Here is a 24,406-nt window from a genome sequence, read left to right as displayed (position 1 = left end):
CTCCTCCTCAACCATGGACGACACAAAGCGCTTGGTCTCCCACCTCCAAGACGAGCTCGCTCGTCTCGACAACATGGTCGCCGCGTACCAGCGCGAGATGCTGGTCGAGTTTCAAAAGCACATGAGCGACTGCCTCAAGGACTGCCCCGACGACGTCTCGCGCCAAGTCTCCCAGGCCATCGCCGAGGCCATGGCCTCCGGGACCTACGCGGCTCTGTGCCCGCCGGTCAGCAGCGCCCCCGGAACCCCCATCATCGACCACAGCGCCTGGGACGGCCGGACGTCCCCGCCACCTCACCTCCCAGGCACCCCGCGCGAGACGGCACGGGATATCCGCGAGAGGGAAGAGGAGGAGTTTCACGAGCTGTTCACCCCGAGATACCTCCCGCTCCTCGAGGACAAGGAGTCCCGACGCCGCCGACGCTCGCCGTCCGTGTCTTCCACGGGATCGGTCAGCTTGCCAGCTCCCGCCATGGCCGACGGGGAGCCGAACGGGGGTTCGAAACAGCCCGCGCCGGACGAGGCCAGCCTTGACAACGTCAGGCCGCAGATCACGAGGTCGTCGTCGGCATCCTCGGCGACAAGCGACTCCAAGTCGCGCGAGGGTGCCCTGCGGCGATCGTCGGTGGGCTCGGCCAAGGACAGCCCGCGCCGCGTGCGGTTTCTGGTCGGCGGCCACGAAGTGTTCCCGTCGTCTCCCAAGCCCCAGGAAACCGCGGAGAGCGGGGCCGGGGAGCGGATGCCCGAGGCCGAGCCATCGGAAGCCCTCTCCGTCGCCGACGAGACAGACGCGTTCGTCGGCTCCTCGCTGGCGGAGGAACCCGGCGAGGAGGATTTCCTCCCGAAGCCCAAAAAGGTGTCGTCAACGCAGAAGCTCCGCGAGCTCAGCCGCCAGCCGCTCGACGACTCGTGCGATTGGGTGCCCAGCGGCGGCGGACATGACGATCCGCCGGCCAAGCCGAACGGCGCGGAGTCAGACACCTCCCCGCAGCGCGCCCCGGCGGTAGGGGCGGAGGACCAAGCGCCCAGAAATTCCCCGCCTGCACCGCCTCTCGAGGAAACGACCGCCAACGATTTCGAGGGTGATTTTCTCACCATGGCGCCCAAGGGCAAGCTGGGAAAGGGCAGGGACAAGGACAAGCACAAGGACAAGGGCAAGGGGCCCGCTTCTTCATCGTCCGAGACGCGGGGCGCGCCGGCGCAACCCGCCACCAAGGCCGCGCTCACGATCAACACGAACGGCAAGCTCCGCGCGGACGACCGCCCAGAGGACGACCACGACGACGACGCCCTGTTCGATCTCGACGAGGAAACCCGCCAGCCCGGCGACCCGCCTTCCAAGCCTGTCAAGAAGTACCTCGCCGACCCGGACTCGGACGACGAAACGCCCAAGCCCAAAGCCCTCCTCGCCCACCGCCGCCGCCCGACCCCGACCGACGCCCTGCCGCCCGTCTCCCCCTCGGCGGCGCTCTTTGGGCACAGCATCGGCTCGTACAAGGGCCGCACCGTCCTGAGCACGCCCATCAAGAACCCCAAGCTGTACGACGAGATTGCCGGCATGAAGGACGTGCACTTCTTCGTCGGGAGCATCGACGGCCGGTCAGGCGTCGAGCCGGCGGATCTGGGTAGCTACCGCGCCGCCAGCCTGGCCAGGGCCAACGCGGCTGCCGGAGGGGTGCCGAGGAGCTTCTCGGAGAGGCTGGCGCTGGAGGAGGAGATGGAGAGGAGGATTGAGGAGGAGGGGGCGGAAGAGGGGATTTGAGGGTGGCCTCGTTTACTTCTTGGTTTATTTCTACATCTTGTTCTCATGATTTCTTGTTTGGGGAGGTTTCCATATTCCATGAACACCGGAGTTTTCCGGGGGGCGTGCAGGGCAAGTGAATCGGGCAGCTGGGTGCGCTCATCGCCGGGGGGGGGGGGGGGGTAAAGAGGAGTATTTTTCATGGGGTATCCTTTCACATTCTATCGATGTGCTCTAACAAGTTACCACGGATGAGTCAGGAGTCAGGTCGGCATCGCATCACGGAGTTGGGTCGGGCGGCACCGGTGTCAGAGGGTTGAGTGGGACTTTTGTGATTTGGAGGGGAATCTTTGGGGAGAGAGAGAGAGAGAGGCGCTATATAGGTCGTTATATAGGTTGAGAGACAGGCGGTTGATTGGGAAATATAGGATGTTTTGTATACCTAGGTACGAAGCTGTTCAGCAGATGCTAACGTTATCGCATTGTTTCAGGCTGCAAGGTACCGTACCTTACTTTCCCTTACCGTACCTATAGTACCTTACCTACCTGGTACCCCAGAGCCCTAGGTCCCTAGGACCCGTGGAAACATGGCTCTCTTCTTTGAACTCGGGTCGACGTAAGATACTTCGTATCCGTAGGCTTGGCCCAGCGATCATGTCATGCGACGTCCTGCGAACTGACCGTTGAGGGTTGGGGTTGTTTCCATCGCGGGACGAGAGCTTGGGTTCTGGGGGTCCAGCCCGTTTACCGCAGCCAATCAGCGACCGGGGCCGGCCTACCTAGCTCGGGCCATTTGGTTCCGAATGGCGATAGACGGCTATCAAGGTGTCCTTATGAGTGTCCGCTACGGCTCTTGTTTCCTTCATTCCAAAAAAAAAAAAAAAAAAAAAGAAATGTTGGATCATCGGCGATTCCTTCACCCCTCAGCATTTGGCGAGAGATACCTACGCGGCCGTCAAAAGCACCCGAGCGACGAGAACGAGCATGATTTCGAGCGCACCCACTTGATCCCCGCGAGCCGAGCGAGCCAGCCAACGTTCCGCTTGTCAGCGTTGCTTGGTTGAAACGAGCCAACCCCCAGGCCACACCCACCTCCTCTGGCAGGACCAAACAAACCGATTGAGCGCATGCCCGCGGCGGGTCGATAAGCTCCCACGATGCGCCCGACCTCCTTCCCCGCTTTCCTCTCCTTGCTCGCCGCCTTGGCCTCTCCCGGCGCCGACGCTTACACCCCGCTCACCAACTCCCTCCTCAAATCCCTCCCGCAGCCCAAAGCCTCCGACTACAACGTAACCTCGGGCGGCCTCCTCGCCCCGCTCCTCATCCCCCGGGTTCCCGGCAGTGAGGGCCAGCGCCGCGCCCAGGCGCACCTGGCCGACTTCTTCCGCTCTCGCTTGCCGCAATGGGAGCTCCTGTGGCAAAACTCGACGGCCACGACCCCCGCCGCGAACGCCAAGCACGTGCCGATCGCCAACCTGATCCTGCGCCGCGAGCCGCCGTGGACCAAGCGCCGCGGGCCGGGCGAGACCGGGTACCTGACCCTGGTGGCGCACTACGACAGCAAGCGGGAGCCCGAGGGGTTCGTGGGCGCGACGGACAGCGCGGCGCCGTGCGCCGTGCTCATGGACGTGGCGAGGGCCGTGGAGGGGTATCTGGTCCGGAAGTGGAAGCACGAGGAGGAGGAGGACAAGAAGACGGGCAAGGGCTCCCGCGCGCTGTCGTGGCAGGGGGTGCAGATCCTGTTCCTGGACGGCGAGGAGGCGTTTGTCAGCTGGACGGACACGGACAGCCTGTACGGCTCGAGGTAGGTGGCTTGCGATGCCCATCCGGCCTGGAGGGGCCCGGGATGCCTCGCTGACCGCGCCCGCAGATCGCTCGCCGAGGAGTGGGAGTCGACGACGCACCCGGCCATGTCGACCTTTAAGAACCCGCTGCAGCAGATCAGCCTGTTTGTGCTGCTGGACCTGCTCGGCGCCAAAAACCCGCAGATCCCCTCCTACTTTCAGAACACGCACTGGGCGTACCAGCGCATGGCGGCGCTCGAGGGCCGCCTGCGGCAGCTGGGGCTGCTCGAGAGCGAGCAGCCGCCCAAGCAGTTCCTGTACGAGGGCGGCAAGGCGGCCGCGGCCTTCACCGGGCGGTCCTTCATCGGCGACGACCACGTGCCCTTCATGATGCGCGGCGCGCCCGTGCTGCACCTGATCCCGTCGCCGTTTCCGGACGTGTGGCACACCATGCAGGACGACGGCGAGCATCTCGACATCGCGACGGTCAAGGACTGGACGAGAATCGTAACGGCGTTTACGCTCGAGTGGATGGACGTGCAGAACTCGGAACCCAAAGGCAATGGGCCGTGATAGGGGGCCGCAGGACCGAGTTGATGCTCCGTTTCTTTCTTGTTTTTTTTTTCTCTTCCCCTCCCAGGCGCCCATGAACGAACCGCCGGTTTTTGATGCGCCCGACGTCCAAGCGGCGGGCTCGACGGTTCGCCGGGATCTCGTGTGAACGACGAGCGCACGTGGATGAAGCTCGGATGACAGCTCAACAGCCTCGATCCTCCTGAGCCCCGTGGGGGCAGTCATCCCCATCCGGACCGGCGATTCATGACCGGGCCCGCTTGGAGAATGCATCCGCATGTCCGCTGACGATGCACAGTGACGAAGGTCAACTGTCCAGCGGTATTTCCTTCTTGTTTGGAAACGCAACCGGAGGACCAAAGTCGGTCTCTGTTGGATGAGCGCTTTTGGGGTCCAGTCCATGGTTGCATGATCGTCATCACGATTTTTTTTTGGAGAGGATATACCTAGGTAATCATCCGCAAGCTCCAAAGCGCTGTTTCTCTTGGGGAGGACCCTACTTGTACATAGGTGCTCGACGTTTAAGGGGCAAGCAATGGGAATCACAATCAATGATTGCTGAAAGCTTGGCATGGGAAGCTCGAGGTCTGTATCTTGTTACCTGACTCTGTCGTATCAAACTTCGCTTTCCTGAGGTCGGGTGATGGAGAGCAGAGGAGAGTTCCTCATTGCTCGTCCTTGTTACCGCAGACGTTGTAACGGACGACGTATGCTGTGACAGAGCGACCATCGGAACGGCCCATTGGAGCTAACGTTATTCTTTCCTGTTACACCAAACTTTCCTTCCCGCAAACCTTTTTCCCTTTTTTTTCCTTCTTTCTTTCTTGCTTTCTCTCTCTCTCTATCTACGTTTTGTTCATTTTCTACTCTCTCTCTTTCCCCCCTTTCTTTTTTGCCACTTTTTTGTTTTCTTTTGCAAGGTGCTTGAAAGCTCTCGGCGTTGGTCACCTTACGGTGTAATTAGAGCTGCCCACCGTGGTGGGGTAATCCCAAACAGATGGACCGGTTTGACCCGCCGCAACAACCGCGCGGCTGCCTCTGACGCCACATGGATGTTGCAGTTGGCCATGTATGACCGACCGGGCCTGAACTCCGACCATTACGCCGAGCTTGCAACATCCAACATCGAGAGACACGCAAGTCCAGAGCATCCAAACGTCTTTGCCCTCTGGTTCTTGTGCGTCTTCTCGATTCTCTGCCTTTTCCTACCAGTTTTGCTCTCAACGAATTTTGCTCTTTCGTTTGTCAGAGGCCCATTTACCCCTCCCGTCGGCCCAGGCGCCCCTCGTTGCTCAACCCAATCGACCAAGGTCCCCCCGCCGGACTCGAGGTTACTTTCTGCCTTTGAACCGTCCGCGTCAGCTCTCTGCGCTGTCCTCGGGCGCACTTTTCGGCTGAACAAGGCTCCTTTCTCTCAACCATAACGGCCTCGCGAGACACCGAGCCGCGCTCCCTCCCGGACTCGCCATCCAGGGCCGTCAGCGCAACCGTTTCGGTCGCCAGCACCCTCTTCGGCTCCCGTCGCGCCGCGGCATCGTCCCTTCGCCGACCACCAGGATTCTTCATCGATACCACCACCGGTCGATATCCCACCGCCATCATGGACGGCAAGCGCCACGCCGCCTCGTTCCAACAGCTGGAAAAGCTGGGCGAGGGTACTTATGCCACCGTGAGTCGCCGCCGCCGAGATCGCCTCCCGCATCGTTGTCTCAAATGCTGACTCTCTCTGCCTCCAGGTCTTCAAGGGCCGCAACCGACAGACGGGCGAGCTCGTCGCGCTGAAAGAGATCCATCTCGACTCGGAGGAGGGAACCCCTAGCACGGCCATCCGCGAGATCTCGCTCATGAAGGAGCTCAAGCACGAGAACATTGTCGCCCTTCACGATGTTATCCACACCGAGAACAAGCTCATGCTCGTGTTCGAGTACATGGACGGGGATCTCAAAAAGTACATGGACACGCACGGCGAGCGCGGCGCCTTGAAGCCGCACGTCATCAAGTCCTTCATGTACCAGCTGCTGCGGGGCATCGACTTTTGCCACAAGAACCGCGTCCTGCACCGCGACCTGAAGCCCCAGAACCTGCTCATCAACAACAAGGGCCAGCTCAAGCTCGGCGACTTTGGCCTGGCCCGCGCCTTTGGCATCCCCGTCAACACCTTCTCCAACGAGGTCGTGACGCTGTGGTACCGCGCCCCCGACGTTCTGCTGGGCAGCCGCACCTACAACACGAGCATCGACATCTGGTCGGCGGGGTGCATCATGGCCGAGATGTTCTCGGGCCGCCCGCTGTTCCCGGGAACCACCAACGAGGACCAGATCATCCGCATCTTCCGCATCATGGGCACCCCGACCGAGCGCACCTGGCCGGGCCTGTCGCAGTTCCCCGAGTACAAGACCACCTGGCAGATGTACTCGACCCAGCCGCTCAGCACCATCCTGCCCCAGATCGACCCGCTCGGCATCGACCTGCTCCAGCGCATGCTGCAGCTGCGCCCCGAGCTGCGCATCTCGGCCGCCGACGCCCTCAACCATCAGTGGTTCGCCGACCTGATCGGCCAGTCCGGCGTCCCCGTCCAGCAGCAATCCTCCATGTCCTCGCAGATCCCGGGCCAGCCGCAGATGATGCCGCCTCCGTATGGCCAGGTCCCTAGCCAGGTGGGTTATGGCGGCTACTAGTATTAGCACCGACCAGGCCTTGGGGGGGCTGCTGTGACTCTTGGGGTCTGTGGGGCGAGATGAAGGTTTCCAGGTTTCTAGGCCTGTTGGCTTGGGGAGCAACAAACCGTCGGGCTTTGGTTCGCACTCGGACTTGACCGAGAGTCTAAACGCATGGTTCATGGAGCTGCTTGTTTTTTTTTTTTCCTTTTGTTGTTTGTTTTCTGTTCTTTCTTGTGTGTTACGGGGCACAGGATGGCAAGGGTCTTTGTGTGGGAGAGTCGAAATCACCTCGCACAGCGTCACCTTGGGCATGACGGAATGATAGAAGGGAGTTTGTTGTATGGGGCACGGAGTTGTTTGGTCATGCACTGGGCATAGGATTGTGTTTTGTTTTGTTTTGTTTTGTTGGGAACCAAGCTGATGCTCTTCCGATAGCCATGCCTTACGTAGATTCAGTGAGTCTGAGAGGTGCTTGAGTGGCCTGGTCTGGCCTGGCCTGGCCTCGTGGGTAATTATCGTTTGGCAAGATGCGCTTGGTGTTAGTTACAGCCAGCTCCCACGAATGACGTTCTGTGACGGTAAAATTACCTGCCTACGCCAGGCTCCCCAGGTCTTATCGATAACCTTAATTCCTCCCCCGTGCTCCACCACGTCGCTCCGTGGCTGGCGCCTGTCGCAACCTTCCGACGTGAAACCACTTGCGAGCTGTCCCGATCCACGAGCGACAACGACGTCAGAAATGACCACCACTGCCTTTTCTCGCCCAGCAGTTCCTCGGAGCCATTCTCTCTAGTGCCGTCCGCTGGACGCACGCATCATTTTGATAACACGATCGCTACCTCGCCATGCCGATGATGGATTCGCGCAAGGGTACGTCGACGCCTCCTTTCGCGATTTGATCGATTTCCGTCGCTCCGCGACCCGCTCGCCAACCCCCCCGTGTTCCAACACAGCCCCCGTGCGATGGACGTTTGCTGACCGTTGCCGATTCCGCGCACAACAGACGAGGAGGCCACCATCAAGGTCGCCTCGACCAAAAAATCCGTCACGCCGCGGCCGCAATCGTTTGGCAAGATCAAGCTCAAGAAGGCGCCGCCGAAACAAACCAAACCCGGAAACTGGAAGGACGCCGCCCTCATTGAAGGTTCGTTCGCGCATGGAACTGCTTTTCCTTGCGATCATCGGCCCGGGCGCTGACGCGTTGTTCGACGCCGGCTGCAGACGAAAAGAAAAAGGCCAAAGACGCCGCCGCCCCCGTATCATCACCCAGCCCCAAGATCAACCAGCTCGACGATGTCGCCTGCGAAACCTTTAGCACCGGCCGCCCTCTCGAGGACGTGCCCGACATGTTTCAGTGCAAGCACTGCAAGAAGGGCATCACCCGGACGGCCTCCAAAGACCACATCAACAACTGTCTCAAGATCAAGAAGGAGAAGGCGCAACGCAAGAAGGAAGCGCGAGAGGCTCGCGAGCGTTTGAAGGAGGCCGCCAGGGAGGAGGAAGCCCGGAGGGCGGGCGGCGGCGACGGAGGCGGAGATGACGATAGCGACGACGACGACGAAGGCAAGGACCCCAGCGCGCCTGGCGTCGCCGGCAAGTCCAAGAAGACGAGCGTCGCGGGGAAGAAGAGGAAGGCCGAGGGCGATCTCGACAAGGGCAAGGCCAAGAAGAAGAAGGACGAGCCCAAAGCCAAGGTCGCCAAACCCAAGGGCCCCGTCGACGTCGAGCGGCAGTGCGGCGTCATCCTGCCCAACGGTCAGCCCTGCGCCCGCTCGCTTACCTGCAAGAGCCACAGCATGAGCGCAAAGCGCGCCGTGCCCGGCCGTTCCCTGCCCTACGACATGCTCCTGGCCGCGTACCAAAAGAAGAACCAGGCCAAGCAGCAAAAGGCCGCCATCGACGCCAACGCCCCGCTCGAGGACGAGGACGACGCCAACCAAGCCGCCGTCGACAGCGACGAAGAGACGGCCGCCGTGATGTCCGCCCTCGCCCGCTGGAACCCGCAGCCCGTCGTGCCTCAGCCCGTCTTCGCCCCGACCAAGCGCCAGTACCAGCTGGCCCGCCTGCACGAGCAGCTCCAGGCGGCGACCAACGGCGGCCGCGTCAACATCTTCAAGGTGGTCGGCTACGGCGCGCAGAAGCTCCCCGAAGGCCATCCCGCGCTGTTCGACAACGAGGACGCGCCGGGCGAGCCGGATCCCTCCGCCATGATGGCCCCCGACTTCTCATCCCGTCGATCATCCGTGGCGTTCCCCGCGGCCGGGGCCCCGCAGCCGCAACGACCGCCATCCGTGACGGGTCGGGCATAGAGTGCTCAACTTGACACAGCTTCCCAGCCCGGCTCTGCTGCTGCGCCGCGCTCCGCTTTCCCTCGGCCCTCGGGAGACGGCGATTCGTCGGGCAGCGACGGCTCCGATGCAGAACAGCCTCGCATCGATGCCGAGATCGCCCTGCAGCGGGCTCGCTTCGACGCGGTCTGCGAGCAGGCTCGCATCGCAGCGGAGAGCGGCTTGCACCAGGCTCGCTTCGACCAGCTCGTCCGAGGGTTTCGGAGAGAAGGATCTCCCGAGTCTTCTGGACAGGCTGAGCTGCACATGGCGTCTTGGCTGCTGCCGTCGATGCCGGTGACGGACGAGCAGCTGGCGCTCCTGCGTGGATTCGGACCTTCGTTGGACTCGCGCTCATGGAAGAGGCTCTCCAAGGGCTACTGGCAGAAGCTGCGGCAGCTGAACGAGCTGAGGAAGCAGCAGGAACAGCAGCGGCAAGACCCGGAGGCCGCCGAGCAGCTGCAGGAGATGCAGCAGCCACAAGAACCGTCGGTGGACGAGCAGCCCCCCAAGCAACAGGCCTCCACGCTGCGACCGTTCTCCCCGCGGGATCTTTCGTTGCAGTCTGTTATCCAGCATCTGCAGGAGAATGACCAGCAGCAGCAGCAGCAGCCACAGTCACAGCAGCCCTTGGCTTTTGCTTCCTCCTCCTCCTCCTCCTCCTCCTCCTCCTCCTCCTCCTCCTCCTCCCCGCCGCCGCCCAGGCAGCAAGACCCGACTTCCACGATCGAAATGCCACAGACGAGCGACAGCAGCAATTCTGTGACTGTGTCGAAAAAGGACAGGCCTGCTCCCCATCACAGGCCGGATGATGGCATTGTTGCAGACGATATTCCTCCTGATTCTCTCATGGCGATGGAGCCTGAGATGACTCTCGACAACAATAACAGCAACAGCAACAACAGCAACAACAACAACAACAACAGCAGCAGCAGCAGCAGCAGCGGAAGCAGCAATAACAACGATAACAATAACAACGACAAGGCCGATGATGGCGTCAGCCCAGGATCCGTTCCTCTTCCCATTGCTGCCGACCCCGTTCTGGAGCCCCTCGTTGATGGAAGCCAACCTAGCAAGGTTCCGGCGGATGCGGGTGCAGTTGTGCCACGCCAGTCCGAGAAGTGAGCTGTGCCATGCGTGTTGCATAGCATGGCGGTGGAGGTTCGCCGTCTTAGGTTGGAGATGGCGGGAGTCGATGTTGACTTGTGATGGATTGTTTTCTTTCTCATCTTCATCTTTGTGTTTGTGATTTTCTCATTCCCGTTTCGGTCGCATATATTATACCCCATCCCCGTCACTGAAGGTTTATTTTTCTCAAGTACATGTACTCCTTTTTCTTCTCGCCACTGGTTTTTCTCGCCCCGTTCGTGGTCTTTCTTTTTTCGGTCGTTGGCCTCCTCATTTCAGGAGGGCATGTGTTTGGGTTTCCATTTTTCAGCAACGCCATGCAGATGGGCGAAATGGCGGTGGTGGTGGTGGTGGTGGCAGGCAAGCGGGCAGGCGGAAAAAGAAATCTAGCAAGCTCGCAGCAGCACAGGATGGAGGAGCTCCTGGCCATGGGAAGTGTTCTGGATCAAGGGGCTGCGTTCGGCTTGGGTCAGACGCAGGATTTGGGTTTTCTGGCGCTCATGGGTATGTGGTCTTTCTGGGTCGGTTTTTGCTGATTGGCGCGGGGCTGATCGGTTTGGCAGGATGGAGGTAGGCTCGTATCATTGTTGTGGGCTGGGTGTATGCTCCTTGTTTGGGTTTCCCTTGCGTGAGATATTGTCCGAGGAAATACTACGGCGATTCTGTGGTAGACGGCACGTCTGATAGCGGAATTGAATTGTGCCAATGATGGATGCTTGACTCGTGGATGTGACTCCAGGCTGAGGATAACGAACGATGGGAATGGCAAAAGATGGTCCATGCCTCCGAGAAAGCCTCTAACGACGAGCTTTGGTCCCAAACAGGGGTTGGTGGAACAGCTGTGGCCTCCTGTCTCGTGTCAACACCCAACTCCCACCAACACCATTTCCTTTCAGTTGGCGATTTGGAGACTGAACACGCCGAGCCAACCGTTTGCTGGAAGACAAGGCAGTCAATGGAAGAAGTTTAGGTAGCTGCTCGGCTTCTGCTACCAGGATGGCGCGCATCAAACGCCCCGCCAGAGCAACCACCAACCTCCGTCGCTCGCCGGCCGGCGCGTCGCGCGCCAGGGCCAAGAAGTTCGCGGCGAGCGGCACAAAGGCACTTGCCAGCCTCCCGCTCAACACTCCAGAACGAGTCGCGTCCTTCCTGACGCTTCCCCAGAGAAACGTCCATGTCGGCCAGCCTCTCCGTCCCTTTGTCGTTGTAGCCTGCAACATCCCCGCTGCCACCTTGCGCGATGGCACGCAGCCCTACCGCGCCGCCCTCGCCGTCTACATCAACAACACCAGCATCCAGCTGCCCGACCCGCTCCCCGTTGTCGAGCACACGGAATGCCCTGCGAGCGCCGGCAGAGAGAAGCGGAGGCTCTACTTCATCTTCGAGGACATCAGGATCTACTATCCCGGGCAGTACACCGTTGTCGCCTCCATCTTCGGCCCGGGCAACGACGTCAACGGCAGAGCGTCGATGGTGACGCCGCCAAGCATGTCGCTGGACGTGGTTGTGCAGGGGTCAAGGCGGCCTGCCATTCAACGGCCCGGTGAGTCGTGGATGGGAAAGGGTTGATCGAGGCTTGGAGCGCCTGCTGACCATGGATGATAGACGTGCTTGATCGTCTTGTGTACCACTACTTGGGCATTGATTGGTATGGCGTTGGGTGGAATCCTCTTGAGACCGAAGAGATCTCAACTGCTTGGGAGTAACTCTGCGGAAGCCAATGCCAGGACGCGCAGTTCATGGTGCATCGATCCGTCAGGGAGAACAGCACTGATCTCCGGGGGAGCAATATCTTGAATCATAATATAGCAACAGAGAGAACAAGCGACTTGGTTCCAGCATTGGTGTAATTACACAGTATCGTTGGTGTTCTCGCCGGGAGCCTGTCCGCCGCCCTGGAGTTCGGGGAATGAGGGTTAGGGTTGGCAACTGGGGTGGGGCTGCGGTGCGGCCGGGGAAAGTACCTAATGCTAATGCAGTTAGTTCGTTGCATGGCGCGGCAAGAGCAGGTCTTCGTTGGAGACCCTGGCAACGCCCGTTGGCAAGCTTGGATCCAGAAGCGATCAGCGTCTTAGACAAACACAACAGCCCACCCACCACGCCGCGGAGACATCGACGACCTAGCCTGCGACACCCGCTTTGTCTCTTCCCGGAGCAACCCATTCGATCTACCGTCACCAACAAGGAATCCAACTTGCATCTGCTCAAGCCATCTCAGCCATCTCCCCGGCTGCGGCGCTCCCAACCTCTCTCTTGCACCTCCTCCCAATCCAACATGTCGACCATCACCCCGACACATCTGCAGAGCGCTTACGCGCCCGTCAACCCCCGATTCGATGCCAAGCAGCCAGAGACGATCCGGCTGTACCCGCTGAGCAATTACACGTTTGGCGTCAAGGAGACGCAGCCCGAGGAGGACCCGAGCGTGCTGGCGCGCCTGAAGCGGCTCGAGGAGCACTACCGGGCGCACGGCATGCGGCGGACGTGCGAGGGCATCCTCGTTTGCCACGAGCACAACCACCCGCACATCCTGATGCTCCAGATCGCCAACGCCTTCTTCAAGCTGCCCGGCGACTACCTGCGGCCCGAGGACGACGAGATCGAAGGGTTCAAGGCGCGCCTCGACGAGCGCCTCGCCCCGGTCGGCAGCCTGAGCGAGGGCAACAAGGCCGGCGACTGGGAGATTGGCGACTGCCTTGCCCAGTGGTGGCGGCCCAACTTTGAAACCTTCATGTACCCCTTCGTGCCGGCCCACATCACGCGGCCCAAGGAGTGTAAGAAGCTCTACCTCATCCAGCTGCCGCAGACGAGTACGTTTTTTTCCCCCCTGAGAATGCGATTTGTTGATTGTTGGCTGTGCCGGCCTTGCTAACGAAGCATGTGTTTCTCCTTCAGAGGTCCTTAGCGTCCCGAAGAACATGAAGCTCCTCGCGGTTCCCCTCTTTGAGCTCTACGAAAACACCGGCCGGTACGGCCCCCAGCTGTCGGCCATTCCGCACCTGCTCAGCCGCTACAACTTTGAGTTCGTCAACGAGGAGGGCGAGGTGGTGGCCATGACCCCTGGCACGGGCCCGAGCGACTACGTGCCCAAGACCAAGGTGCTGGCCGGGGGCGACGACGTGGACATGAAGACCGAGAACGGAACGCACTAAATGGTGGGTCCTGGACGGGTTGCCATGGGATGTGGGATCTTGGGGCAGACAGGCGTACGGCGTCCACGGGAAAGGAGGGGGGGAGGGGACCGGGAATTTCATTCAAGGGCAGATGAAAACTAGATTTTAATGGGCAGGCTTGCTCTGAGTTCTCTTACAGACAATCCCAACACGTCAAACACACAAAAAAAAGGAACATACCCCCGCCGCACCTCCTCGGCATACCGCGTACCCCCTCGCGTACCCCCCCCCCCCCCCACGTACAAGTCATCATGCCTTTTCTCCCTGGATGGTGGCCACTATCTTGCGCGAGTGCTTCATGGCGCGGAACTCGAGGTACCAGATGCCTTGCCACGTCCCGGTGGCCTGAAGGTCACGTTAGCCAATCTCCCACCGCGCTCTTGCGGCGCCGCACGCCGCCGGGGAAGCGACTCACCAGCCGGCCGTCCTTGATGGGGATCGTGACGCTCGCGCCGATCAGCGCGGACTTGACGTGCGCGGGGAGGTCATCGGGGCCCTCGGCATCGTGCCGGTACAAGGCCTCGCCGTTGGGCCCGGCCTCGGGGACGATCCTGTCGAGCGTGTCGCTCATGTCCGCCCTCACGTCCTGAGGTTCCCAAGCATGTCAATACATTTCTTTTTCTCTCTCTTTCTCTTTCTCTTTCTCTCTCTCTCGCGTTGATGGTTGCGAGGATACGGAACCACCCCTCCTCACTCCTCAGGAACCACCCTCGTCATGCCCATCCTAATAAGTACACACACACATACACACACACATACACACACACACACACCGGCTCTTCTCCTCATGCTTGGTCCTGAGAAAAAAAAGAAAGAAAGAAAAAAAAAAAAGAGGCTCAGCTGAAACGAAAGACAAGACGAACCTCATCCCAATTCTCGTTCAGGCTCAGAGCGCAGCTGGTGTGCTGGATAAACAGGTGCAGCAGGCCGACCTTGTACTGGCGGATCTCGGGCAGCTCGCGCAGCACCGTGTCGGTGATGAGGTAGGACCCGCGGGCGCGGGCAGGGAGCGTGAACTGCTTCTGGAACCACATCGTCGTTGGCGGCGGAAGGACGCCGAGCTGCTGCTGCTGCTGCTGAGAGTAAGAGGGCTGATGGTACTGGTAGTCGTGGGGCGCCGGGAAGAGGAGGCGGAGCGGGATGGTCCAGACGAAGTGGAACAGGGAAGGAAAGAGGGCGAGGAAGAGGAAGAGGAAGAGGAGGAGGATTGTGGTGGTCGATGTGGCGCTTGTGGGTTCAAGCGGGCGTTCTTTTGGTGATGGTGGTTGTGGTGATGATGATGGTGGTGGTGGTGGCTTGGTGTCCGGGTCGTGTTCCGCTTTCACCGAGGGCATGGACGATGATAAGCCTGGGGGAAATTTGGCGATGGTGATGGATGAATGCGGCTCCGGTGGGGGAGGGGTAGGCTAAAACGTCCTGTCCCGTCGTCATGCAGGCCGCGGTGGAGCAGAATCCGGTGCTGGCGGGATGGAACGCTCGCGATTGGAGTAGCATCTAACGAACGTTGCTTGACTACCAGAGAATGGACTCCCAGCGGCTTGCTGTTTGTTCTCAAAGAGTTATACCTAGAGTAGATCTGGTCTAGTCTATTGCGTGTGAACATGAAGCCCCTTCGGGTCCCAGCCAGGTAGGTCTTGGTGCTGTTTGTAAGAAAGCGGCTCGAGTGACGTAACCCTCGAAGCCTCCCCTAGCTTCCCCTCGAGGGGCTTTCTCTCTGTTTCCAGCTGCCCATCTCATCTCATCCCTCAAGCCCTTTGTTGTTTTCCGACGAACGAACCGTTCGCCGGAGGCATTGCCGCCGTCGGCTAGAAGTTGGGTGTACCTCAAGACCTTTCTATATACACAACAGGTCCGACTTTGTTGGGTCCATCCTAAACAGAAAGCCTCCACCCGGATTTTGGAAGGCCAGCGTAGGACGGAGGCCGGCTCCGAGGCCGGGCAGTCCCACGTTGCAGCATTTCTTTGGAAGTCTAGGCTGGGCGGTGAGGCCGGGCCCGCCAATGCACCGCTTCCAGTTCCCGTCCGCGGGTTGAAGTGGGGCTGAGCTCGAGGTAGGCTCCCGGGTCGTGGGGTAGGTCCGTCCCGCTCTCTGTTACACAGGTACTTCTTTGGGGCGTCGGTTTCGCGCGTCTTGCAACACAAGCCGAGGTAGCTGGCTAGCAGCATGGCGGCCCCGCTTGAGCTGCATGCAGGTGTGGATTGCCCCTGCCGGTCCCCGAACCTCCTCTACGAGCCCGCTAAGTGAACTGACTGGCCGTTGCCCCAGCAGGCATCTTGCCCCAGCTGCTGACAATTCCAGCTTGCGACGCGACTGTCGGCCTACTTGATCCAAGCTTCGTCTTATCTCCGACGGTCGATGTCGACCTACGTTTCATGCCAGCGAGATCTTGGATAAATGCCTAGTCCAGTCCAAACAACATACGTAGCCTAGTTTTTTTTTTTTTTTTTTTTTTTTTCTTTCCCTCTTTTCCTTCCCTACCCTCGGCGTTTTCTTTACGCCTCGTCCAGTCTTTTCAATCCCCGCTGCCGGCGTCGCGCGCTGCTGCCAACCGTCCGGCATTGGCGTGGACGTCATCCTCTCGTCGGGAACCCGTCCAAAAGACCCACCCACCGCCCGCCGTCAGCTTTGCCCATTTCTGCCGCCGAAACCCGCGACATCCAACGCGATCCACAACCTCCCAAAGACACCGACTCAACGGTCTGGCATGACATTTCAACACGCTGCCGCTCCGACGTCATGATATCCATGTCAATGGCGTCGGCCGGCTCGGGCTTCGGCCTGCAGCCGGCGCAGAAGCCCCTGTTCGAGACGGGCTCGTTCACGGGCTTCCACCGCCTCGCCTCGCCCCTCGGGAGCCACTATCTGAGCGCCAGCCGCGTCCACGCCCAGCCCTTGTGCGCCAACGAAGAGGGCTGGGGCCCCCTGAGCCCGATCCGGTACGACTTCACGCCCTGCTTTATCGACGTCTGGGTGGCCCTCATCGCGGCCTTCGGCATCTTCGCCGGCTCCGCCGCCCTCTGGTGGCTGAGGACCAAGAAGACCTCGACGCCCGTGGCCAAGGACTGGCACTTCTGGACAAAACAGGTGGGTGGGACACGGCCCCGGCGTGAGCCGGTTTCGTCCGTGGGGCCAGGGGCATTTCTTGCTGATGGCGGCTCCAGGTTCTGCTCGGCCTCATCATCGCCGACTACGTCGTCCAGCTCGTCTTCCAAATCATCAGCTACCGCGACATCTGGTACGCCGACTTTCGCGTTTACGTCACCGCGGCCACCATCATCTCGCTGCTCGTCGTCTTTGCCATCCAATGGCTCGAGCACTCGCGGCTTCGCAACGCCAACGGCGTCGTCTTGTTCTACTGGCTCCTCCTCCTGATCGTCCTCTCGGTCAAGCTGCGCTCCCTGATCTCGCAGCAGCTCTACGACAAGCACCTGCCCTACTTCGTCGCCTACTGCGTCGGGTTCGGCCTGTCCGTTGTCGAGTTCTTGTTGGAGTGGCTGTGGCCCAAGAAGCAGAGCGCGTACGAGGCGCTCATCGACGACGAGGAATGCCCCGTGGAATACGCCACCGTCTTCTCGCGCCTCACCTTCTCGTGGATGACCCCCCTCATGAAGCGCGGCTACTCCACCTTCCTCACCGAGGACGATCTCTGGGGCCTGGCCAAGACGGACACCACCAAGGCGACCGGCGACGCCTTCGAGAAGCATTGGCAGCACGAGCTGGAGCATCGCGAGCGCCCCTCCCTCTGGCGGGCTCTCTTCGGCGCCTACGGCGGCCCCTACATGCTCGCCGCCGTCTTCAAGATCGGCAACGACGTCTCGCAGTTTATGCAGCCGCAGCTCCTCCGGTTCCTCATCAGCTTCATCGACTCGTACACCGGGCCCGCGCCGCAGCCCGTTGTCCAGGGTGCCGCCATCGCCCTCGGCATGTTTGCCCTCGCCGTGTTCCAGACCATCATGATCCACCAGTACTTCCAGCTCGCCTTTGTCACGGGCATGAGGATCAAGAGCGGCCTGACGTCGTCCATCTACAAGAAGGCCCTCAAGCTCTCCAACGAAGGCCGCTCGTCCAAAACCACGGGCGACATTGTCAACTACATGGCGGTTGACGCCCAAAGGCTGCAGGACCTGACCCAGTTTGCTCAGCAGATGTGGTCGGCCCCGTTCCAGATCGTCATCTGCATGGTGTCGCTCTACAACCTGGTCGGCTGGTCGATGCTCGCGGGCATCGGCGTCATGATCATCATGATTCCCGTCAACGGCATGATCGCGCGCATCATGAAGAACCTGCAGAAGGCGCAGATGAAGAACAAGGACGCTCGCAGCCGCCTGATCGCAGAGATTGTCAACAACATGAAGAGCATCAAGCTCTACGCCTGGGGCTCCGCCTTCATGAACAAGCTCAACTATATCCGCAACGATCAGGAGCTCAAGAACCTGCGCAAGATCGGCGCCGGCCAGGCCTTTGCCAACTTTACCTGGTCTTCCACCCCGTTCCTCGTCTCCTGCTCGACCTTTGCCGTGTTCGTGCTGACCAACGATCGGCCCCTGTCGACCGACATCGTCTTTCCGGCTCTGGGTAAGCTTCCCGCCCACGCTGGATTCTTGGGGAGGGTTCGAATGCTGACGTAGGCCATCCTAGCCCTCTTTAACCTCCTCACCTTCCCCCTGGCCGTTCTCCCCATGGTCATCACGTCCATCATCGAGGCCACCGTAGCCGTGGGCCGCATCACCTCGTACCTGACGGCCGAGGAGATCCAGCCCGAAGCCATCACCGTGAAGCCGCCTGTCGAGATCATCGGGGAGGAATCCGTGTCGGTCCGCGACGGCACGTTCTCCTGGAACCGCCACGAGGACAAGACCGTGCTCAAGGACATCAGCTACAGCGCTCGCAAGGGCGAGCTGTCGTGCATCGTGGGCCGCGTCGGCGCAGGCAAGAGCTCGCTGTTGCAGAGCATCCTCGGCGACCTGTGGAAGGTCCAGGGCCGCGTTACGGTGCATGGAACCGTGGCCTACGTCAGCCAGTCGCCATGGATCATGAACGCCACCGTGCGAGAGAACATTGTCTTTGGCTACCGCTTCGACCAGGCTTTCTACGACAAGACGGTCAAGGCTTGTGCTCTCCTGGACGACTTTGCCCAGCTCCCCGATGGCGACGAGACGGTGGTCGGCGAGCGCGGCATCTCCCTCAGCGGCGGCCAAAAAGCCCGCGTTGCGCTGGCCCGGGCCGTCTACGCCAGGGCCGACGTCTACCTCCTCGACGATGTCCTTTCTGCCGTGGACTCGCACGTCGGCCGCCACATCATCGACAACGTCCTCGGCCCTCGGGGTCTCCTGGCCACAAAGACGAGGATCTTGGCGACCAACTCGATTCCGGTCCTCGTCGAGTCGGACTACATTTGCATGCTCAAGGACGGCGAGATCGTCGAAAGGGGCACGTATCGCGAACTCATGGCCGCCAAGGGCGCGGTCGCCGAGCTCTGCAAAACGGCCGGCAAGGGCGACTCCAGCCAGAGCTCGGCGGCCGCATCTCCGACGGAGAGCGACAGCGAGTCTTCAACGGCCATCGACGCGGCCAGCAACGGCCAGGATAGGGAGGAGATGGAGGAGGCCCAGGAAGGGCTTGGCGCTCTCCAGTCCATCAAGCCGGGCCCTGGCAGCTCGTCGGTCCAAAGGAAGCCGCGCACCGGGAGCATGGCTACATTGCGACGCGCGAGCGCGGCCAGCTTCCGGGGGCCGAGGGGCAGGCTCCACGACGAGGAGAACCCGAGCAGGACGCGGCAGGCCAAGGAGCACACCGAGCAGGGCAAGGTCAAGTGGTCCGTCTACGGCGAGTACGCCAAGGCCAACAACCTCGTGGCCGTGGCCGTCTACCTAGTCACCCTCATCGCCGCGCAGACGGCTGGCATCGGTAAGACTTTTTTTTTTCTTTTTCTTTTTTCTTCTTTTTTCTTCTTTTTTTTTCTTTTATTTTTTTTTTTTTTTGGCTCGATCGTGATGCATACGGCTTGCTAACTCGGGCCCGCCTGCAGCTGGCAGCTTCTGGCTCAAGAACTGGGCCGAACGCAACACCGAGGCCGGCACCAACCCCGATGTTGGCAAGTACATCGGCATCTATTTCGCCTTCGGTATCGGTGCTGCTGCTCTCACGGTTGTGCAAACGCTCATTCTTTGGATCTTCTGCTCGATTGAGGTAAGCCGGGGAGACGAGATACAGCAATCCAACCTTTGCGCTCACATATCATGTGCATAGGCATCTCGCAAGTTGCACGAGAGGATGGCGATCGCCATCTTCAGAGCCCCGATGTCCTTCTTTGACGTTACGCCGGCTGGCCGCATCCTCAACAGGTTCTCGAGGTGCGTATCTTGTTCCCCCGTCGGATGCTCGTCATCTGCCCCGCGGGAGTGTCGTGCTCGTAGGACAAGGCTGGCCGTTGCGCAAGCGATGCCAGACCGAGCGGCTCCTGTCCCCTGCCAGGACGGTTAGAGGCAGCGACGAACGGCGTGGCGCCGTCCGTTGCGCCATCGCGCTGGGCACGACGCCACGCACGCCACCACGAACTTGCCAAAGCTGACGGTTGATGTAGTGACATCTATCGGGTTGACGAGGTGCTCGCGCGGACCTTCAACATGCTGTTCACCAACCTTGCCCGATCGGGCTTCATCCTCGTCGTCGTCTCGCTCACGGTGCCTCCTTTCACGGCCCTGATCATCCCGCTGGGCGCCATGTACATTTGGATCCAGCGCTATTACCTCCGGACCTCCCGCGAGCTCAAGCGCCTGGACAGCGTGAGCCGTAGCCCCATCTATGCGCACTTCCAAGAGTCTCTCGGTGGCATCTCGACCATCCGTGCGTACCGCCAACAGGAGAGGTTTGAGCTCGAGAACGAGTGGCGCGTCGATGGCAACCTGCGGGCCTACTTCCCTTCCATCAGCGCCAACCGGTGGCTCGCCGTGAGGCTCGAGTTCATCGGCGCCGTCGTGATCTTGGCCGCCGCGGGCCTCTCGGTGGTGGCCATTGCCAACGGCACCCAGCTGAGCTCGGGCATGGTCGGTCTGGCCATGTCGTATGGGTTGCAAATCACCACGTCTCTCAACTGGATCGTCCGCCAGACCGTCGAAGTGGAGACCAACATCGTGTCGGTAGAGCGCGTGCTCGAGTACGCGAGCCTGCCCAGCGAGGCGCCCGAGATCATCCCCCGCAGCCGGCCGCCCGTCAGCTGGCCATCGCGCGGCGAGGTGACCTTCAACAACTACAGCGCCCGCTACCGCCAAGGTCTCGACCTCGTGCTCAAAAACATCAACCTGGATATCAAGTCGCACGAGAAGATTGGCGTCGTGGGCCGGACCGGCGCGGGCAAGTCGTCGCTGACCCTCGCCCTGTTCCGCATCATCGAGCCGGACTCGGGCAACATCAGCCTGGACGCCATCAACACGTCGACCATCGGCCTGTTGGATCTCCGCCGCCGCCTGGCCATCATCCCCCAGGACGCAGCTCTGTTTGAAGGCACCATTCGGGATAACTTGGACCCAGGCCACGTGCATGACGACACGGAGCTTTGGAGCGTTCTCGGTACGTTTTGTCTCCCCCGTCCCCCGATGCGTCTCCGTTTTCCTTCCCATCCTTTGGTTCTCAAGGCCTGCCTCGCTGCCTGGAACCGGGACGTTGAAGCCCAATAATAACACTCTACGCTGCACAGAACACGCCCGGCTAAAGGACCACGTTGCGTCGATGGAGGGCGGTCTGGAAGCCAAAATCCACGAAGGAGGTAGGCCACGCATACTTCCACAGTCGCATCGCCGTGTTTCCGTCTTACCTTGGTCCCTCCCTTTTTCCCTCGGCGGTTTCTGTCGGCTTTTTCAGCGGGATGCCGTAGCGTCATGCCCTGCAGCATGCGTGTCATCGTCGAGATCGCGAAGCCCCCGATCCAAAGACGCGGCATGACGCGGCTGACCGCGGCCAAAGTCCAGAACCTGGACGTGTGATTGCTTGACATGATGCGGAAGTTTGTGTCATGATCTTGTTTGGGACTGCCGTGCGAGTGCACGGCGAGGGTAATAATGCCCATTGGCTTATCTCCCATCTTGATGGCGATTTTTTTTACCCCCATGGCCGCCCGTTGAATGGAGCGCAGTCTCCGTTTTGCGTTGGGCCCCGCGTCGGGGACACTGCGTTATGCTTCCGGACTCGTCCGAGCGCAGGCTATTACCATCCGTGGAACTGCTTCATGCGGCCTTGGATGGGCGTGGGCAAGGCCGCGCTGGCGGTGCTGCTTGGGGGCGTGCCGGAGACCGAGCGTGTGCGTTCACCCAACCTCTCAGCGTCACCCCCAACCATGATTCATCCGCACGATCATTCCATGGCTCACCAACCGGTCCCGGGACCGAGCGGTTCCGACGGGCCACATCCCCCCCCCCCCAACGCAATGGTATCGATCGCTCGTCAGCTCCGCGGCAGTTCGCTGCAAGATCGCGCACGAGATGGTCGTATGTGACGGTGCATCAGCCTGCTTGTTGGCGGGCCGGCTTACCCCTCGTGTCTGGTCTGGAGCCTGCAGCGTGTATCGGGCATACTTGCTCTCATGCCTGGAAGACGCATGGAACAGGCCTCTGTGGGGTTACACGCATCAACCGGGGCCCAACCACCCTCTACCGCACATCGGACCCGTGCATAACTCGGCTCCCATGAATCCAGTCAGGTCGCTAACCAACCCCGCTCGCGCAGGTTCCAATCTCTCCCAAGGCCAACGCCAGCTCGTTTCCCTCGCCCGCGCCATGCTGACCCCGTCCAACATCCTCGTGCTGGACGAAGCTACCGCGGCCGTCGACGTCCAGACCGATGCCATGCTGCAGGCGACGCTGCGCGGCCCGCTCTTTGCTCATCGCACGATCATCACGGTGGCGCACCGCATCAACACAATTATGGATTGCGATCGCGTGGTGGTGCTGGATAAGGGGGAGGTGGTGGAGTTTGGACCGCCCGCGGAGCTGGCCAAGAAGAAAGGAGGGTACTTTGAAGGACTGGTGAGGGAAGCGGGGTTGGCAGACGAGGTTTTGGGGGAGGAATCGGGGAGGTAGGAGGCTTACAGTGGGCGAGGTGGAGGCATGTTCAATAATACACCATGATAGTTGAACATGTGGGAGGGAGGTGGTGCGGGAGAATGTGGATAGGTGGTTTCTTTTGCATGGCTGTCTGCTTGGCTAACTAGTACCCTTTCAAGGACCTGGTGGGATAGGCCTGTTGGCGATGTTTCAACTCTTTGTGAGGTGAAGATGAGGAGCTTATCGACGTCGTGTAGACCTGTCTACCTTGGGTATCCCTTCCTCGGGTACCAGGGACGAGACTCCTCCTCGGATTCCTTGCGGATGATCACCATGGTTCACATCATCCGTGGGTCCCGTTGAGACCATGTAGAACGACCCTTCTCGGAGACGCGCCGGGTTTGTCGGCCGCATCCCGCAAGCCTGGCGTGTTACGGCGAGAGCGCACGTCCTGATGGTCCCGATATGGGTCCATTCCGACCCGTTCCTTGCTCGTGCTTACGCATATCCTTGGTTCGAACCATCGGGCTTACCTCGTTGTGCGCTGGCCTGCTCGGCTCGTGCGCGGGATGCCTACGCATTGCGTTCCTAGGTTTCCATCCATCCTGCCGTGGGAATGAGGTGGATGGGTGGATGGATGGATGAGTGGATGGATGAGTGGATGGATGGATGGATGGATAAATGTGTCCTCTCTTGATTCTCGACCCTCGACGCCGGGGCCCCGTGCTGCGCGTCGCCTCGAGATGGCAGACCGACCTCCCTCGCGCATAGGACCTCCGTGGGCATGGAAGCTCGGCCGTGGAAACCCATCTGTTCTGATCCCACCGATAGAGCCCAATGGTATCAGGATGCGTCAAATCCCATCGGGGAATGCCGCTTTCTTTGTTGGAGAGCTCTACCCGAGCGTTGCCTCCGCGAGCCTCCCTTTCGCGGACCCTTCCAACCAGCCGCTTCGTTCGGAGAGCCGAAGACACGTCGATGCTGACCCATGCCTCTCTCTCCTTTTGCTCTCCTCTCGTCCGTTGTTGATGCTGCCCACCCTCTCTCCCTCTCACCGCTAGCCCTGCTCATCCATCGGGCTTCTCCCCATCCCAAAGCCCCCCCCCCCCCCTCCTTTGCTGAACGGGTGACCAACCCCGTGACCTGTCCGTCCTGCTGTGTAACCAAGCCTCCTACTGCGTAAATTATGGCGCTAGTCTCGCTCCCAGCGCCACTATAGGGTATCTCCGGGGGATCCGAGGGAGTGGAGGGCAGGAGCTGTGTGGTACCGACCGACTGCGAGCTGGGGACGCACGCCGCGGTAGCGAGGAGGTGCTTTGTAAGGGCACCCACCAGCGAAGGTCAGGGTTAGGCAGCATATTGTAGGCGGATGGCGGCAAGGGGCGAGATGCAACCGTATGGCACGTAGAGTTGCGCGCTTTGCACGGGTGCGGGTTGGACCAATTGGCGAATGGACGGACGGTGGTGATGGTGTGGGCGCAGGAAACCTGGCTGGGAGAGCTGACGATGGGCCATTTCCATTCTTGCGTCCAGTCGGCAAACAGTCAGAGGTAGCCACCCGCCGATGCCTCCGTGTCTTAGCTTGTGTTCCAGCTGGCAGAAACCTGGCACCAGATGGAAGCTTGTGAGAGGAGGACCTTGAGGTTACGAACCGTACGTACCGTAGGTAGGGAGGGAAGTTGGGTGAGGCCCGCCACGGGAACGCGAAAGCGAGGCCACAGCTCCGGCGTGGCTGCTCTTTTTTCGTCTGGTTGGCGCCGCCGTGGCGCCGCCCCCGCGCCTGGGTACCGTTCCCCTTGCAACCAACCCCCCCTTGCTCCCCCCCCTCTACTACCTCGCCCTTTTGTCCACGTTCATGTCGGTCCAGCGAACCCCCTCTCCAATTGTTCCTTTCTGCTGCCTCGCTGCCCCACTAGGTACAACACACGCTACCTTAGTATTCTCGGTGCTGCGGTGTGCCGGCTGAAAGCACCTTGCATCC

The 24,406-nt window shown here is 60.7% G+C and overlaps 8 protein-coding genes across 8 annotated transcripts; 7 read left to right on the top strand and 1 right to left on the bottom strand.

Annotated features, from left to right (window-relative positions):
* Nucleotides 1–13: 13 nt before the first annotated feature.
* Nucleotides 14–1,762, top strand: VTJ83DRAFT_2519 (uncharacterized protein; the record flags this gene model as incomplete). Its single annotated transcript, XM_071008798.1, has 1 exon — nucleotides 14–1,762. One exon carries the CDS (start codon nucleotides 14–16, stop codon nucleotides 1,760–1,762), a length of 1,749 nt encoding a protein of 582 aa, XP_070869059.1.
* Nucleotides 1,763–2,898: 1,136 nt separating this feature from the next.
* Nucleotides 2,899–4,098, top strand: VTJ83DRAFT_2518 (uncharacterized protein; the record flags this gene model as incomplete). Its single annotated transcript, XM_071008797.1, has 2 exons — nucleotides 2,899–3,545; nucleotides 3,612–4,098. 2 exons carry the CDS (start codon nucleotides 2,899–2,901, stop codon nucleotides 4,096–4,098), a joined length of 1,134 nt encoding a protein of 377 aa, XP_070869058.1.
* Nucleotides 4,099–5,698: 1,600 nt separating this feature from the next.
* Nucleotides 5,699–6,776, top strand: VTJ83DRAFT_2517 (uncharacterized protein; the record flags this gene model as incomplete). The annotated part of the gene is made up of 2 exons (XM_071008796.1): nucleotides 5,699–5,767; nucleotides 5,835–6,776. 2 exons carry the CDS (start codon nucleotides 5,699–5,701, stop codon nucleotides 6,774–6,776), a joined length of 1,011 nt encoding a protein of 336 aa, XP_070869057.1.
* Nucleotides 6,777–7,721: 945 nt separating this feature from the next.
* Nucleotides 7,722–10,210, top strand: VTJ83DRAFT_2516 (uncharacterized protein; the record flags this gene model as incomplete). Its single annotated transcript, XM_071008795.1, has 4 exons — nucleotides 7,722–7,727; nucleotides 7,770–7,902; nucleotides 7,980–9,049; nucleotides 9,095–10,210. 4 exons carry the CDS (start codon nucleotides 7,722–7,724, stop codon nucleotides 10,208–10,210), a joined length of 2,325 nt encoding a protein of 774 aa, XP_070869056.1.
* A 999-nt stretch (nucleotides 10,211–11,209) lies between these two features.
* Nucleotides 11,210–11,919, top strand: VTJ83DRAFT_2515 (uncharacterized protein; the record flags this gene model as incomplete). The annotated part of the gene is made up of 2 exons (XM_071008794.1): nucleotides 11,210–11,756; nucleotides 11,819–11,919. 2 exons carry the CDS (start codon nucleotides 11,210–11,212, stop codon nucleotides 11,917–11,919), a joined length of 648 nt encoding a protein of 215 aa, XP_070869055.1.
* Nucleotides 11,920–12,488: 569 nt separating this feature from the next.
* On the top strand, nucleotides 12,489–13,365 carry VTJ83DRAFT_2514 (uncharacterized protein; the record flags this gene model as incomplete). The annotated part of the gene is made up of 2 exons (XM_071008793.1): nucleotides 12,489–13,023; nucleotides 13,109–13,365. The coding sequence occupies 2 exons, from the start codon at nucleotides 12,489–12,491 to the stop codon at nucleotides 13,363–13,365; spliced, it is 792 nt and encodes a 263-aa protein (XP_070869054.1).
* A 270-nt stretch (nucleotides 13,366–13,635) lies between these two features.
* VTJ83DRAFT_2513 (uncharacterized protein) lies at nucleotides 13,636–14,720 on the bottom strand (the record flags this gene model as incomplete). The annotated part of the gene is made up of 3 exons (XM_071008792.1): nucleotides 13,636–13,731; nucleotides 13,802–13,972; nucleotides 14,250–14,720. The coding sequence occupies 3 exons, from the start codon at nucleotides 14,718–14,720 to the stop codon at nucleotides 13,636–13,638; spliced, it is 738 nt and encodes a 245-aa protein (XP_070869053.1).
* Nucleotides 14,721–16,138: 1,418 nt separating this feature from the next.
* VTJ83DRAFT_2512 (uncharacterized protein) lies at nucleotides 16,139–22,461 on the top strand (the record flags this gene model as incomplete). Its single annotated transcript, XM_071008791.1, has 8 exons — nucleotides 16,139–16,471; nucleotides 16,549–17,962; nucleotides 18,026–19,294; nucleotides 19,416–19,576; nucleotides 19,637–19,740; nucleotides 19,971–20,956; nucleotides 21,084–21,152; nucleotides 22,109–22,461. The coding sequence occupies 8 exons, from the start codon at nucleotides 16,139–16,141 to the stop codon at nucleotides 22,459–22,461; spliced, it is 4,689 nt and encodes a 1,562-aa protein (XP_070869052.1).
* Between the last annotated feature and the right edge of the window lie 1,945 nt (nucleotides 22,462–24,406).

This window comes from Remersonia thermophila, chromosome 2, assembly GCF_042764415.1.
Source record: "Remersonia thermophila strain ATCC 22073 chromosome 2, whole genome shotgun sequence".
Lineage (NCBI taxonomy): Eukaryota > Fungi > Ascomycota > Sordariomycetes > Sordariales > Chaetomiaceae > Remersonia > Remersonia thermophila.
Note: the sequence above shows the minus strand (reverse complement) of the source record. Positions and strands in the feature narration are given on the sequence as shown.